The 17,983-nt window shown below is 42.7% G+C and overlaps 1 protein-coding gene across 1 annotated transcript in view; it reads left to right on the top strand.

The window, feature by feature from the left end:
• LOC8043723 (atrial natriuretic peptide receptor 1) overlaps positions 1–17,983 on the top strand; it is a 214,104-nt gene that overhangs the window by 50,711 nt on the left and 145,410 nt on the right. The window contains exon 4 of the mRNA XM_042292130.1: positions 3,649–3,784. Within this exon, the coding sequence (XP_042148064.1) occupies positions 3,649–3,784 (136 nt within the window). The remainder of the gene's footprint in view (positions 1–3,648; positions 3,785–17,983) is intronic.

The following is a 17,983-nucleotide window of genomic DNA, read 5'->3' on the forward strand; positions in this document are numbered from 1 at the left end:
TATATATATATATTGAGTTGTATATGCCACCTCTTTTGTTTTAGCCCGTGTTATTTATTCGCTAGCATGAATGTCAATCGACCTTCGAAGTCGAATGAGGCCCAGTTCTACAGGGGGGCCTTCAGCGTTGTTAGAGGACTCTGCTGGTTCCTCCGCGTTGCATGTTGACTCCGGTGAATTTATATGATCCATGTTGCTTGATTTCTAAAGGGTGGACACTGCTCTATTCTTCAGGTGCCAACTGAGACTGCCCCTTGTTGAAGGATGGGGATGGCGGCCGAAATGGCAGCAAATACTATCCAGGAAAAATATTGCATATTCCGTACCGTGAGAAGAGGAATGCTATTTCTGAACAAGTCATCTTATATCTACACTCTTCAAAACATGCTAAAGTTGAAAAAATTGCGAGTCATAAAATAATAAACAAACAAAAACGTGATTTTATTTATATTAGTTGTATGGCGTGTTTGAACCAGGGTATGGAACCGATCGATATTGTGGTTCCGTTCGGTTTTGGAATCAGTAGCTTTGTATTTTGTTTCGCTTTGGCTCCGGTTCAGCGATGAATTTGGAATACCGTTTTGGTTATTCGTTTAAACAAACGAAAAATGGTTTTAACTGGTTCATAACTCTACCTTTGACCACTGCCCCGCGTGAATTTTCTATCTAAAATAAAAAAGACAGCTTCCAGTGGTTAAGAAAACAAGAAAACAAGAAAACAACCGGGCGTCATATGCATTAAAAATGCTACAAAAAAGTGGTGAACAGACACCGTGCCGTGGAAACGAGGAGAGAAAAACAAATAGATGCCTAGTTTTGTTTACCGATCATGACGTTTTATCGTATACACCATTGTACGTAAATTGCGTGGTCACACAGGCGCTCAAAAACGGTACCAAGGGCCGCCTCAAATGACGCAGTTGAAGTCAAGAAAAAAAATATATGCAGACAAAACAAAGCGAGAAAATAGAAAATAAAAGAAAGTGGGCGCAAGCTGCAGCTAAAAACGAAATCAAACCAAAACAAAAAATATTTCACTCAGGCAGCGTCCAGAGCTCCAGGCGATTGTCGTCCCAGTGACGTGCACATCGGCTCTAGTTTTTGTCCCCGAGTAACAAACCAACAAACACACTGAAAGCTGTCGTATTTATTTCTTATTTTTATGGGTTTTCTTTTGTTTTTTTTTCTTGAAAATATATGGCAAAAAAAAAACAGACAAAAAATGGGAGCCATTCCACTCTGTGAAGGTAGATGACCAACGAAGCTGTTTAGCACATGACACAGAAGTGACACAGAACTTTGAACAAAGCTACGAACGCATGTACTGTCTTGATCGGTGTGTGATTGCCGTTGCTCTTCGTTGCCGTTCCTGCCGTTGCTCTTCGTAGGCACGTTGCTCTTCCGAAGTCCGGATTTTACGCGGCTTCCCCACTACGACGAGAGAAGTGAAATTAAAAATGGAGAACGGCAACTTGTCTTTCTGATTTTTTATATAAATTCGCGTGGACGACAATCGCCGCTCCGAGGAGCCGCGGGAAATAAGACACTCGAAACGGGACCGCGACCCGGAGGAAAATAGACACGCGCGACGGGACCGCCAACCCGGGAGAGCGGAAGGAAAGGAAACTAGGCACGCAAGCGCTTGAAACGACGACAAAGACAGGGCAGTACGGGCGTAGGGCTTTTGGCCACGTACACGAAAATTCCTAAATTACCCAAGCTTCGAGAAAAATACAGGGAATGGTGTTCCACGCGCCGCACGCGCAAGCCTTCCCTGTATAAACGATTCGAAGTAAATAACCAAAGTAAAGCGTTTGCGCATGCGCGTGCGAAATTCCACTCGTTTTAGGCTTTTGCTACTGCAAAAGCGTAACGCCCCCCCCCCCCCCCCCCCCCCAAAAAAAAAAGACAAAACATGAATACACGCATGGTTTACAATTTATTAAGCCGGATCGTCTTGCAATGCACCGGTAACCACCAATTTACAATTTCTTTTCGGTTCGGGGACTCAATATCACGTTCCCTTTCGTTAACGGTTTTGTTACGGTTCGGTCAAAAAGGACGGTTTTGCTCCGGTTTTCAGTTCGGGTTCTGTTCGACATCCTGGTTTGAACGGTGGAGCGGCTCTCTCCAAAGCGTCGATGTCAAATTTAATAAACACGTATTTAATTTCTTGTTTTCAAAATGCTCTCCCCACTGGAAAGTTTTGACAAGCTAAACAGTCAAGTTCTTTTTTTTTTTAGCTTGACAGTTTTTGGGCAGTTTAGACGTTCCATTTACGGAGGGTTAGGAGTGTTATTTGAATATGCAGGGCCGAAACGCTGACATCGTTAAACTTATGCTGAATAGTTGTTTTTGTTGCGATTTTATGACAAGGCGTGTCATTTTTAGGAGCGTAGAAAACGAACATTTCAGAAAATAGATTATGAGCTTTGTAATGTCATATCTTTAGTAAACGTTGATTAAACGTATAAGCAGTCCAAGATTCTTTTACAATCCTTTCATTTACATCTATGGCAAAATATAACCTATTCTTTAAAATTCCTCTGAAGTTTTAGAGTAAGTTTTTAAATACATTAGACACCATTTGAATGATTATCGATCTAACAAAGCTATAAATAAACTAAGAATATAGTCAGAGTAACCACCAATAGACGTCGACAAGGTAAATAGCACTGATATCGGGTAATAACTAAGGAAATAGTTGTATGATCGTTTCGCTTTTGAACACCCAGTAATTTTTTTTCTCCAAGTGGCCTTTTATACCTCTTTTTGAGCTGATTTGCACAGCATGTTTTGTGCAGTCTGTCATCTATGCTGAACAAAAAGCCCATTAAACCATTAAGGTAAACTCTTGACGTGGGAATCTTCCCGTAAGTCAGTGGTTCTTAAATGGGGGTTTGCGAAGGCATTCTAGGGGTCCCCGAAGTCATTCTAGGGTTCCGCGAAGCCCTGCCCCATCAGTCAAGCCCGGCAATGAAAGTTGCCTGTATTCAGGATTAGAAGGAACGTTTCAGTTTTCTGGCGAGATTTCTCGTGTGTCTGTCAATGAGAGAAGTCTATTGCACTCTAGCCCTTAGTTATATCAATTTATTAAATAATTATTATATGTAACCTTTACCTTCTCTCTCATCTCGCCACGAACTGGGTCCTCCACTATTTCCACCGATCCAGAAGGGGTCCGCGAAACATCGATGGTTGAGAACCACCGCCCTAAGTTATTAAATATTTTAAAAATTACTGGCTAAAAAGAAACTTTTTGATTGAAGTAATATACCGTAAAGGGCTTAATTTTCGCGAGGACCTAATTTTCTCAAATTTTGCGAATTGCCCACAATTGTCGAGAAATAGGTCTTGCAAAAAAATTCCGATGAAATGTAAACACATTGGAATCTATATTGAGATCCCACCGCGTCTCAAAAATTAGAACCCGCGAATAATTCCAAAACTTCAGCTTTGTCCTAAATCGTGAAATATTGAGCCCACAAAAAATAAGTCATTTAAAGTACCTAGCTGTCACTTCGTAATATTTTTACAGAAAGACAATTTCCGATGAGTCTGAAGCATCAGTGATCAGGAGTTAAATTTCAAAGCCTCATATCTTGAGGTTTTCATCAAAGTGACTATAATTATCGCTCTTTGTTACAGGTAAATAACTTCGTGGCAGCATTCCACGAGGCGGTCATCCTCTACTCCATCGCCCTGAACGAAACGCTGAGTGAGGGTGGCAGCATCGTCAACGGCTCCGAAATTACTCGGAGAATGTGGAACCGGACATTCACGGGTAAGCCTGTTTACGATTGCCTCCAAATTGGTTCGCTGAGCTCGTCTTCTCGCCGAGTGTGCTCCCGCCATAACGGCAACTGAAAGGGCTTCCATCAAGTGTTCGCCAAACGACACATGTGCTTCCCAAATGTGGTAGAAAGCTTAAATTAGCAGAAGAGCTTTCACTGTTATTTATACCTTATGCCTCTACAACGCGCCGCGGTATCAAGCACGAGTGCGCACATACACTATCCAATGTGCACTACAACGATTTTGCACACATAGGAAGTTCGGGCAATCTTCATCAAGTAACCGAAATTAATTAAGTATAGGGTCAAAACTTCATCTATATTGTTTTCCCTAGGAGTCTAAATCTCAAAGTTTTGCGTACTGTTTCGCAACCGCTCACACGCCATGCCTTGGCTGAATATCCGCTATAAGGTTGCCCAAACACGCGCAAAACTTCACGCGCTTCGTGGGCATAGCAGGTCCGTGGCCGGATCCGCTCTTATGAACCCCGCTCGATCCTTTTCCATGGCCGTTTAACAGCGAAGCTGTATATGACTCGCAGTTCGGATTTTTTCGTGTCCTTCGATACGCGCACGCCTTATAACCGTTCGCTGCCCAACCACCGTCACGGCGTCCATTGGAGCCTTAAGTTTTCTCCATAATATGTTGTGGACTCTGCGTTTTTCTACGAAAGCTGCTTCTAATGTGAGCCACCGGATATTAGCCGAAACCACTGAGAGCGACTGAAAACACTATATCCGACCGTCGAGTCTGCCGTCCACCTTTCGCGCCTCTGTTTGAAAAGAGGGGAAATTCTGGCCAGTGTTACGGAATAGGCACATCCATTCCAACAAATTCCATTCCGTTGAATTAGAGTTTTAACAATTCTATTTTTGTTAACTACTGGGAATGAAGGCAATGAGGCAATTCCCACTCCTGGCATGGTTGAACCCTACCATTCCATATTCCTCTAATTCCTAAACGAAAAAAGTGGCGATTGACAGCCACATCTATTACTGGAAAAAAGCAGCATACGGGGCTGACGCTACACAACGCAGAGACGACTGCGTTTATAAAAGCTTCCCCACAGCACCCATTCTACTTAGCCGAAGGGTGGTTGAACAAGGCGCTTTGTGCCTCTTGGAGTCACTGCTGACATCAAACGCGCTTCAGCGTAAGAGGCTTGCTAGTCGCAACAGACGCCAACAATTACAAGCACCCATTTTCTTAGCAAACGAACCACATATTCACTACAGATGCATGGTTAGCGTGTTCTTTGTCTTATAAGACCTTAAATGTGTCTAGTTCGTGCGTGGCGCAAGGAGTTATCTTGTTTTCTGCTTCGAATACTTCTACAAGAGCACCGCTACTGCACTGTTAGAAGCGACGCCGCATATTCCTGCCCCAAGACACCATGCACTGCGGAAAGAACGGGAAACCGCTGACAAGGTGCAATGAGAATGCGGCCCCAGCACAAGGGACTGAAGCACCGGATTATGAAACCTGCCTTAAAATGTGAACTTTTACCTTTCCTCTGCGATTCTTGAGATTTCTTAACATATTGCCGCGCGCTTACGTAGGCAAGTCGGCAGCGCATTTGGTTTACGGGCAGGTGGCTCGTGTTTGATTCCCGGCACTGCGGGTCGTTTTATCTTTCTTTATATAAGCAAAAATTTGAGAAGGTAGAAGAACCGTCTAGTCTATTCGTGTTCGGAATGTACAGTTCCAGAAAGATCGCAGAATATTTTAGGCTCCCCGAGGACGCCTCAAAAGAAACTGCGCCGGGCCGTACAAGTCTGTCTCGCTCCAACGCTCGATCCTGCTATTACACCGCCATCGACACCTGCGACACTATCATTTCTCTATTTTGTTTTGGCCACAAGCTCGACCCATTACCCGCTTAGTTTCTTTCAGTTATTCGTCACCTCATCAATAATCATTCGTAACAATATTCAATTCAATTCTTTGTTTCTTTTCCACGCAAACACAAGAAGATATGTTTGGTTAAAAGCAGAGTCGAACCGGTCATTATTCCGGTCCGGTTCGTGTTCGGATTCAGTAGCTTTGCATTTTTCTCGGTTCGGTCCTGGTTCAGGGATGTTTTTAAAATAAGGTTTCGGTTACTGGTTCTACCAAGCGTGAACCAGTTCAAACTAGTTCTTAATAAAAAGAGTCAACAATTTCCGGTCGTGAAGAAGGAAAGGTAAGTTTAATATGGCATCATCTGCATTAAAAAAAAAAAAAGAAGAAATACATCATTAAAAGCCGTGCTGCGGGAACGAGGACAGGAAAACAAATATATGCTTAATCTTGCTCGTGAGCTCGCATTTTTAACGGAAACGCCGTTGTATGAATATTACGCTATTATACAGGCGCGTGGAAATAGTACAAAAGTCTAGTACTAACATGAAAAGGCCATTAGCCAGCATGCAGAGTGACACCGTGACGGTAGCACGCACCCCGTACTCGCAAACTACCAACAAAAAGAAGTTAGTAGTTAGTTGTTTAGATATCCGGAATTTAGACTGCCAGACAATCGTGACATTGCTACCCACTGTAGATGAGTAGCCAATGCTGTACTACGACTGCTAACCTGGGGTTTTTAACGGGTATCACGCAGCGCTGATACACGACAGCACGCAGGTATGATGCTCATCCAGATCGAAACTGCAAACTCCCCACACCGCCTACCCGAAGTATCTGCTCGAACGATTGAGTTGAAGATAAAGAAGAGTGATGTCCCTGTTGAAAGGTGATTAAAACGAAAAAAAGTACACAAAACAAAACGCGCAACTTGCTGTTTCTGAAAAACGCACACACAAGAAATTTTCTTGAAGAAGCGCTCAGGGCTTTAGTTCTGGGCGCCTGGCGTCCCGGCGACCGGCGCCGCCCTTTTGCGCTCCTCACGGCTTCGTCTCTTGACGCATCCAGATTTCGCCGCCGCGGAACAAACGTGCCGATAGCCGCCAACTTTTGTTGTTATTTTGATGTTTGTCTTCAGTTTCTACTTGCAAAGAAATATTGCTTGGCAGCAAGAAAAAAATACAGACACATACACAAACACGCACATGAAGAATAGCCCTTTGGCCTCTCGGCCGTGGCCAGATATGTTCCGTTTACCTTACGATGTATTGTAATGGACGCTACGAGCTACACGAGCCAATCCATATATCGTAGCTTGCCTTGTGAATTCGCGTTCCCCGCATCGCTTAGCCCAACCGGAAGGACACGTAACACCTTCTAAGCTGTGGATTTGCTCTGTTGGCTCGTAGCGTTTTTTGCGGTCCATCGCAAGGTGAAATAAAGTACAGACATGTACGCCTCATCGTCGACTCGACGACGCCTATTCGTGCAGTACGTAAACCTGAAATATATATATTAGTTTCATTATTATTGAGCTGTCTCTATGTGTCGCTACCATTTGTTTAGTGAAACCTGTGCCGCCAATGCCACCGTCGCAAAAGATTTAACTAACTAAGCGACGCCACCCTCAAGAAGGCGCGGCTCACATTTTATTACGCTGATCCGTTTTAAATGAAGCGGTAACCGCCACATGAGATTGCGGTTCTCTTCCAATATCAGATCTTTGATTTCGGGAACAGTTTTGTTGCGGTTCAGTTAAAATGAACGGTTGTGTTCTGGTTTTCGGTTCCAGTTCGGTTCGGAAACCCTGGTTAAAAGCCACATTATAATTACACATGATTACAACATGCGCTTTTTCGCGTATCGGGGAGCCAGGAATGACACCTTGTCCATCTAGAACTATTCAATTTTGGTCGCTTCATTGAGGGCTTGCACTTTAATCCTCGAAGGAGCATAAGCCAGTCAGGCAATTAATTAATGCGTCAGCCATCTCCAGTGCAATGATATTGTTTCAAGAGCCACCTATCATGCGCTTGCGAATTACGCCATCAGCCCGTGGGCACTAGATTGAAATCAACAGATCTCACGTAAAAACCGCATCCATTCCCTTCCCACTCCATTCTGGGCAAAATACATCTAATTACATTCCTATCCCACTCCCCCTAGCGCTGTCACCATTCAATTCCCAGTCCATTCCGGGGTCGTGAAAATGGGGAATGATTCCGGAATAATTCACACTCCAGAATGGCAACTCCGCTACACTGATTTAGACATCACGTACACTTTTGATGGATGTGTAAAACGCACATCGGCCCGATAAAGGTACCTTTTTTCCCCCTAAAATGCTGACTGGGGAGTGTGATAGGAAATTTCTTCCTATCGCACAACTCAAGAATTTAGTTATATTTATGAGCCTGTGTCACATTTGTCCTTATTATAATTTCTTTTTCGCACAAGCGCGTGTTACATAACTTTGGTTCTGTACTGTTATCGTACAAAATAAGAAAGTGGTTGTTCTCTGCCGTTCTAAATAAAATTTGTTTGCTCTCACTGTAAAACAAGCGCCGTTAGAAATGACGGAAAACATACGAGTGCGCTGTTGAAACCTCACAGTGTTAATTAAAAAGGAAAATAATAATAAAAAGGAAAATAAAAGTTGGATGGTACACACACATGTTTGTATCGCCCACATCCTCCTTTCTTTGAAACACAGAATGTGTTAGTTATGTGACTGGCACCAAACCATAACCGGTTAGGTGCCAGTAACAGATGTCGACAGGCCAACTGCCAGTTGAACGCTGACGCCGCGCTCATGTCGTCACTGATTTGAAAACCAGTACCAGCCGGCCCTCTTCCTCGAGTGCCTGAGTTCAGTTGAGAACTCGCCTTTGTTTAATGCCTTGCATGGTTGCTCTTGCCTTAAGAGGCCCCTGAAAAGAAGAAAAAAATTTTTTCTTACCAGAGTGGTTGGGACACGCATAATAAAACAAATAATTTTACGCGAAAATTTTTTTTTGTTTAGAGCAAGACTGACAGCAGGAGACGCGGTTTAGTCTGTAGTTACCTCCTTTCAGTCGTTTTCTCTCTCGGCATTTCGGGCGCGTCGAAGAGAGGTAGATCGGCTTCGCCTTCACGTTGAGGTGTAAAGAGCGAAAGACCGAGATGGTCATTCCAGAATGTCCCATGACGTCATGGACTTTGCGCGTAGAATTTCAAATAAAACTCCCGGCGTCAATATTGCTGTAAAAATATTTTTCGCGTAAATTTTATTTTTTGACACGCGTGTGTGTCTCAATCAAACTGTTTAAAAAAAACTTTTTTTTTTTGCGGGGGGGGGGGGGGGGGGTGGTGGCATTTGAAAAGAAACATATGCACACAGCCGGGGTATTGTTCTGCTGTGCTTGTTGAAAAGGGAGGCCGTAGTCTTCAGGTTGCGGAGTATTTTCTTTTGCTCTAGCTTGGCGAGCGCGGCTCTTTCAGAGAGGTCCGGTGTAGTGTCGTCGGGTGGCGAAGAATCAAAAAGGGCCCGCTGTAGATGGTGGGTACGATTGGCGCGGAAGGTTTGCTTAGTGCTGCACGCTCCTCGTTATGGGCCCATTCATTTCCTCGAAAACCCAGGCGACACGGAGTTGAGTGTGGTGGTTGGCATGGAGGCGGGACGCGGTGCCGTAGATCTTTTTCCGAGCGGTCGCTGGCCGACTTCGATGCCTGGCGGCTCCGAGTAGGCCACTTGCGAGTCTGTGCAGATAGTAGTGATGGGCCGAACTTTTTCCGAATCAAAATTTTGGTGCCGAATCTTGGTATTCGGCGAAGCCGAACTTTTGCCGAACTTTTCTAAAAATTCGGCAAAGATTCGGCAAAAATACATAGTTAGCAGACTCGTTGATATTTCGTTTGTTTTCTAGCTGAAAAAAAGGTTTTCTGTTTCTTTTTTTTTTTTTCTTAACTTAAATGCAACATGTTTACTAAATACGGTGATATTCTGCAAAATAATTGTATTGGTGTCGTTTTTGTGCGTTTACTGAAAATTTTAGTGAATCCTTGCAGAAGTGGCGTGACAACGAGGTTGGGTAAAAGCGAGCGTGGCGCAGTCACGAATCACGCTGCGAGAGTTTCGGTTTTGAGGCATCATCAGCGCAAGCCTGCATGTGTGTGTAAATTGCATGGTTGCTCTTGCCTTCAATGCGACAAACGGTGAGACGCGTCAGTGGATCTTTCAGCGTCTCACAACAAGCGCGACGCAATGCGGGGCGCAAGTTCGTCTGCATCTTGCACAGGAGATGTTGTGATGTCAAAACGACAGCGAGCTCTGCTTGACTTTGGTTGAAATGATACTGGGTAGTCCTCAGTGCTAGATGCCTTAAAATCTACCCACTAGTTTTTTTGTTTTTTTTTCAATCAGCCAATAAGAGTTTGGCGTTCTGACATCAGCGCAACCTCTTAAGCAGGCGAACTTGCGCTCCGTATAGCACGCGGCGACGCCAAGAAACCCGCGTCTGCCGCATTGCGCAATATCTCTCGTCGAGTTTCAGCGCGTTTGCAGCTTGGGGTGGCTCAGGGATCCACTAACGAAAAAGTAACGCGCAGTACCGCCTTCTAGGTGGTATTAAGTGAATGGATACGGATGAACCCCTTTAATCGGACGGCGGCTTGAGCCCTCTAGTGGAAGCTTTTGACTGCAACAATTACCTCAGACTAAGTTTATATTCAATTAAGAATGACGAAGAACGTTTTTGTATTGCGATGTCACAGAAATTGTGGTAATCTATCGGGAACAACACGAGACTTTTACGCAAATGCTTGTTCCTGAAATAGCGTATATGAAATTTATTGTCAAAGCCATTGCGTAGCTTTGTGGTAACGCGCCCACTTCACACTCGGCGAACCCAAGATCGAACTTTAGATGTGGAGAGCGATCTTTTTCAAACAGTTGGAGATATAGACCACCGACGCCTAAGCGCCTCTCTACGCCATCTACAACAATGACCATGAACGTCGTTTCTAATGGCACGAGAGCCCATAACAGCGACCGCTGTAAGACACTCCATAGTTGGTTTCGCTGTTGTTAAAAAAGGCCCAATAAAAAGAAGGATTGAAGTGCGGCAGACAGCTGTGGCCGAGTTTTTAACAAACAGTGTTACTAGACATGCTATTCCCAACTACAATGCCTTATAGGTGGCGGGAAGATAGTCGCAAGGTGGCGGAAGAGACAGGAGGGATAGATTGTGATAACAATGTAATTAAGTGCAAACATTTCCCCGTGCGCCTGCCCCCTGACGCTGGCCGGCGTGTTCATGATGCATGAACACGCCGGCCAGGCCATGCGGTAACAGCGGCACCAAGGCCGACAATCCCTGCCACCATCCCTGCCGCCGTCCACACTCCTCTGGTTCTTCGTTCGTCTGCGAGGGGGCGAGCGATGGGCTGGCGTTGCAAATAGTCAGCCTGGTTTATTCCCTGACAGCTCGAAAAAAAAAAAAAAAGAAACCGAGGCGTGGCGCGTTATTGGCAGTCTTATTAATGTTCCGTATCTAGTAAGGCGTCAGCCGAGAAAAAAAAAAAACGAAAAACAAATTACAATACAAGAACCCACGTCCTGTGGTTTTTCAGCCGTCAGTGGCTATAGTGATCTTGCCTTACATTTGGACATAATGGATCGGTTTAAAAAAAACGTGTTTGAGAACAAGTGATAATGAAGAAAATGGGTGTAATCGCAGAAGAAAAAAAGAACCTGTTTCTTTCAAGCTGGCGAAAATGCTTTTTATTCGGTCGCCTTTAACGAACCGAACATCACCCACCTAAAAGAAGAAATCAAAACAAATATAAAAGCTGTCGCCTAAGCCCGGAGTGTTTACACAAGCAGAAGACAGGAAATTAAAAAAAAACAATATATATATATATATATATATGAACCATCACGCCCTTCTATAAAAATAGATGGCGGCATAAAAATAGGAAGAGAGGAGCTAATGCATCGAACCAAGACTTTAGCCTGTCAGCCCTTCCATGGGTGGTCCCATGCGACTCATCCTTCAAAGACGTGACGTTTGTTTTTTGCCCTTCCTTTTTCGGTATGTAATACGGAGCCAAGATGCTTTGGCGACAATACTTAAATATTTACGTTGCCAGACGCCACTCCTCTATCCAAGAATAGTGTGTCTCGTGCAAGCAAAGCACTAGCGCTACAAAACAAAAACTGGCTTTACTGAGACTGTCAAGTCTCATCGGACGCGTCTTCGTGGTTCCGCACATTTAGTTCTCTTTTGTTTTTAGTCCGGTGATTTTACAAATGTTTTTTTTTTACAGGATTCGCGTGTAAGTCTAAGTCCCTCTTTGTTTTCATTTGCAATAGATGCATGGATACCCGGAAAAAGCAATTGTCGTGCACCTGATAAGCCTGTTTGAAAGAACAACCATGAAAAATCAAAGAAACAACTTTATTGAGACAACCGTTATAAAAAGTCAGACATGGTTATATGAAGGACCCGGTAAGGATGCCTAGAAACTTGAGAAGTTTCCGAAGGCATCGCTGTATTTACTAAAGTGCATGAAGATCAAAAGAATTCAATGAAAGGATCTGCGTGCGTCTGCCTTTTATATAGAGTGTGCCAAAAACCAACAACTCCTGCCAAAAAAAACAAAAAAAAACGAGGAAATATATTTAATTTTTTTTTAAATTATATATATATATATATTTACTTCTCTCCGAATCGGAAGGCGAAAAAGGAATTGTAAAGAATTTTCTTTTCTAGGACCTGGCTAAAAATATTCAGGTTCCGCAGAAATACTCCACAGAACAATTTGGATTTTAATGTTACTTGCAGAGGTGCGAATTAGTTAATGTAAAATATTTCTTTCCTTGCGGTTCGTAATAAAACTCGTATAGATTGCCCGTATCAGCATAGTATGCAGATCTACTATTAGAGTCGCCATTCAGCAGTATATTTAATTACAAGGCTGATGTAACGTCTGACACAAAAACGTAACCTTTCCTGGCGCACTGGACACCCTCCAGTGACCAGACACCCAGCAAAATACTTGTTTCGTGTAAAAAAAAAAAATGATGATTTTTAAAAAAAAAATTTTTGGCGACAAATAAATATAAAATATTTGAAAATAGTTATTTCCTATAAAATTAAGCTTATACATCGCTTTCACCTGTTCTTCGAGATTATCACATCTTAGCAACATCATTCAGACGAACATCGAGGAGGCCTCATACACCTACAATTAGACCTTAATGTTAATCGGGTTAAATTTTATAGCGACCAAAAGTTTGATCTATAGTTGCCATATAAATGGGCCGCTTTTTTAAAGCTAGCTCCGTGACAATTAAGGTAAATATGAATATTCCCTAGCTTAATGTACACCATTAAAATTCGCAAACAATTTTCCGAACAACGGTTTGGAACTTTACCACGTTGTCGTTTATGGATCCAACGCATTCGTCTTTTAGTTATAACCCAGCTAAGAAAGCAAACCAAATTAAAATATATACATTTTGATTAACTGCACTATAATTACCTTTACATTAGTCGGCACACTAATCAAAAGACGATAGCCTCTTCAGGCAAACTGACTAACTAATTTGACATGACTTTTTATAATCAAGTAAAACCTGCGTCCAGAACATCTCATTTCATGTTAAATAGGCTAGAATAAAGTAAACTCGAGACTACAAAGTCAATCTAAGATAAGTCAAGCTGGACTGAACCAACTTACACTACACTCTACACAACAAAGTCAATCTAAGATATGTCAAGCTGGACTGAACCAACTTACACTATATTAACAAACTAGATTTAATGAAGGGAGAAGAAATATATCGGTGCGCTAAACTAAACAAAACTTCGTTAAAACAAAGGAAATCCAAAGAAGGTCTTCGGTAACTTGTACTCAATAATTCAATGAAGAATTTGTGTTGGACAACTACGGCACGCTGTCAGCTGCGAAAATATATGTTATATTAAGAGACAAAATTGCGTTTGGTCAGAATCAAATTTTATTTCCTGCTTAAATTCAAATTGAAAAAGAAAATGACGTGAAGATGGCCGATAAACGGAGCCTATTTGCATCGTTCAGAAGAATGCGATATCCACCGTTTTTTTTTTTAATGTTTTCTTCCTTGTGTATGTCTGTGAAAAGGAACATGAAATATGCCGCGTCTATTGTGGCCTTTGTGCCTTTTCAACTCAGTCACGTTGGAAAGTAACCTATCATCATTATAGATAAGAAATGAGACTTCCTAAAGCCCGAAAGTGCTTCTGTTGTCACTGCTTTCTGTTGTTGGGAAAGTCGTTTTTCAGATCGCGTAATGACTATATTAAAAAAAATGATAAAATGCAAAAAAAAAAAAAGATTCCTTCATTTTCTTTTTAAATTTATAGATATTGTGGAACATTCACATATTTTCTAGTGAAGACTGCGGCAAACGACGGTAATTCATTTTTTTGTTTCGTGACACTTGCTTCGCTTTTGTTCCTGCTGCATTTTTACTAGAGGGAGATACTCTTGATGCTTGCATTTGGTTCTTCTTGTGTCATTATTTTTAGTATATTTTTTTCCCTTTAAAGGGATTGTCCGGTCTAAACCGGAAGTATTTAAGATTTGCGCCCGTTAGGTCTAGGGAGCCTTCATATAAACAAACATTATTTTGATTTTGATATGTGATGTTCAGATAGTAATTAAACAAGTTATGAGTGTGTGTACGAAACTGCACCCCGAATTTCGCCAGTGTCAATGGCTGACATCCTGCCGTTACGCGTCAAGTAACATCAGGTATGGGATAGTCTGCTATGAGGCACTTCGTGTACGCGGGGGTTAAATATGCTCTTCGATGAGTGTTTATATTGTGGTTCTTCATATACTCTATTTTAGGTTGTTCTTAGTTCAATAGCGCTTCTCGTTATAGCAACAAAACAAAAAAAAGAGGAAGCGACTTTTATTGAGGTACAATTCCAAGACGGCTGTGAGGTTGGAGCAACTATCCGTGCGTTCCTCGGATTGACATATCATTCTTTGCAAAGAGTTATCACACCTTTGCGAAGAGGATTGCCGAGGCTTCCTATGTTTCTGAAGGTATCTGTAACCGAGCATTGCCATAAATAGTAAATATGATCCGTAATTCTAAGCCATTATATGAGTGGCAGCCTCAAAGCTGCAGCAAGTGTTCAGGGGAAATTCTGTAACTATGCCATGGGACATGTGGTCTCCGGACGTGCGCGTAACCGCCTTTTATTATTGTTTGTTTCTGAAACAAAGTTTGAGAGCCGGTAACCTCCAGGGGAACCTCATTTTTGCAAAGTACAAGTTATTCACGCGGCACTTGTGTGTAATCCACCGTCGCACCATCCCACTGCACCATATACATGGTGATGTCGCTGATCGACTCTGGATTGAGGAGGGTGAGATAAGACGTCTGAAATGTGGGATAACAATAAAGACCTGGTTATTATAAGATCATCAGCACGCTTTCAAAAAATTAATATATATAAAGAAGGGGCACACCAATGAATGGACTATGCAAGTTGCAGAAAACCATGTCAGCCAGGCAGAGGCCATGATCCTTCGAGCGCATTAGCGGGTAAATAAACGCTCGAGATTCGCGAAAAGTGTTTCCTTCGACGCTTGCTTACTAGCAGGCGTACTTGCACGCCATATAAATCAGTGTTAAGGACAAAGCTGGAGTCCACGAGATCAATCACATCAATTAGAGTCGTTACTGTGGGAGACAGAGGATCAAAAAAGACGCTATACCGCTAACGAAGACATTTAAAGGCAATGTTTTCCGAGATCGTGAGGAAGTGAGCGTAAAATAGCAGTTACACAATAAAAAAAAAAATGCCTATGCGGCGCAACCGAAACGGAAACCATTTTGCATACGAGTAGCACTAAATGTGAGCTCTATCGAGAATTTAGATGTTTAGACTATTTTAATGTATTGCAAGATCATGCGAAATTGATGCTCGAGGAACAGTTGTATTTTCAATATATTTTTATGCGGCGAAACCGAAACCAATCTGCAACCTGACAGGCCGCGGCCACATTCGCACTCGGACAGCTCGATTCTATTTCACACGGCGACAGGACATCATTTGTCTGCAGTCCGAGGGTTGTTTCAAGCAACCGCACAACAAAAGTCCCCTTAACTCGACGAAGATCTAGTCTGACAGAGCATCACGGTTAGACAAATAAAAACAAAATATGTACAGTACAGCAGTCGGGGCTCTTTACCCAACGCGGCTCTTTACCTGACGTTACGTCAGATGGATGGATGGTAGTGGCTATATATACCCTTTGTAACGGGCGGCAGCTTGCGCCACCGAGCCTCACATTTCGGCACCCGCCATTTTAAAGTGATTACATTGCTTATTTTTAACTGTATTATTTTTTTACCCTTCCCTAGATCTCTTCCACCAATCTTCCAACCTCCTCTTAGTTACCGCAATTCTCTCCCCATCCATTCGTCCATCCATGTCCGGAAAACCCAGTGCCCCCTCCAAATCCGTAATCATCCTCCCCAAGAGGGTGGGACGAAGCCCCGTGCACCTTAAAATTACATGTTCTATAGTTTCCCTTTCGCGGTTGCATACGTCTCAAAGAGTGTCAACTTCGTGGAATTTAGCCCTATACGTTTTCGTTCTAAGCACCCCCGTTCTAGCTTCAAATATCAAAGAGCTCCCCCTGAATTATCATACAGCTGTTCCCTATTTATTTCTTGTTTTTGTGCCCTATATAGTGTTAAAGCTGATTTCCCCTGCATTCTTTCTTCTCACAATTTCGTCTCGGTTTCCTTTACTTTATTTTGTACTGATATGCTCTGATCGGCTCCATCTCGTTGAATGTATTTAAATTTCAGCTTGCGGGTTCAGTTTGTTCACTTAGTGTTTAGACTTTTCATATATAGATAGTTGTACACTTTCGCTGCCCACCGTGTTCAGCTGGTCTTTGTTCCAATTTGACTTTACTGATCGCTTCTCTACACTCGAAAGATGCCCAACCCATATCCCTCTGTACTCCCTTTTGGTGTATTCCCCATGTGCCCCCTATGCCAACCTACCCACACTCCTTTGCTGTATCTCTAAACATGCATGGATTTCTGACCTCATGCACACTACTGCATTCCCAAATGACCAGTCCTGGCACCATGACTCCCTTCCATACACCGCTAACGACTTCATATCTATTATAGTTCCATAGTGCCCTGTGTTTCATGATAGCTGAATCTCGTTTCCCCTTCTTTACTACAATATCTTCATGGTCTTTTAGATACTGTCTTCCTTCACTTAACCATACTCCCAGATATTTTTACTTTTCTATGTGTTCTATCAATATGTCCTGTATTTCCAGGGGTTTCCGCTTCTCGTCGTTGAAAACTATTATACCCGACTTGCCCCTACTGAATTTTAGTCCTAAGCTGTCCCCTTCACTGTTGCAAATCCTAATTAGTTCCTGTATTATCTGACGACTTTCTGATACGAGTACAATGTCATCTGCCTACATTAACCCTGGCAATACTTCATTTACTTTATCTCCTTCCTCCATGTAAGACAGGTCAAAACCTAGGTTGCACTGCTCTAACCTTTTTTTCATCTAACTGAGGTATATCATAAAGAGCAGGGGAGGCAATTGTCAACCCTGTCTAGGTCTTCTAAGTAATCTTTTTATTGCTGCTGGTCTTGTAGTCTCGGCTTCCCATGTTATGACCACCCTATTCTCCGTATAAACCCGTTCTGAAAACATAACCATGGTTCCCCTTAGCCCATATTTCTTCAATTGGTTCCAGAGTTTTTTCTGATTCACATTGTCATAGGCCAATTTGGTGCCTAAAAATACTACCCATAATGGGCTTTGACTTGTCATTCCTATCTCTATGCGCTCAGTGATTACGAATAAGTTATCGTAATCTTCAAAACGGCTCCTGAAGCCGTTTTGAAGCTGCCCCGGAATCTCCTTTCTCTCAGCCCATTTTTCCACTCTTCTTCTTAAAATTTGCATAGCTAGTTTTATATTACTGTAGTTACTGTGATTGGTCGGTATGATTTGATACTGTTTTGTCTCCCTTGCCCTTATATAATAATCTCATCCTGCTCAATTTCCATTAGATGGGTACCTCCCCTTCCATAAGTATTTGGTCAATCACCTGCCTTAGTTTCAATTTGCTTGTTTCGCTGAGAACTTTTATCGATCTCATTATTGGTACGCCGTCTGCACCTGTTGCAGTTCCAGTCGGAACCTTTCCTTCTGCTTTTTCCCATTCCCCAGTGGTCATTTCCTCTTCTTCACTATGATCCTCCTCTTGTGTTACGTAGACGCTACCATTCCTTACGGCCTGATCTGGTTCTAA

Source organism: Ixodes scapularis, unplaced genomic scaffold, assembly GCF_016920785.2.
Source record: "Ixodes scapularis isolate PalLabHiFi unplaced genomic scaffold, ASM1692078v2 PGA_scaffold0__279_contigs__length_252992795, whole genome shotgun sequence".
In the NCBI taxonomy this organism is placed as follows: Eukaryota; Metazoa; Arthropoda; class Arachnida; order Ixodida; family Ixodidae; genus Ixodes; species Ixodes scapularis.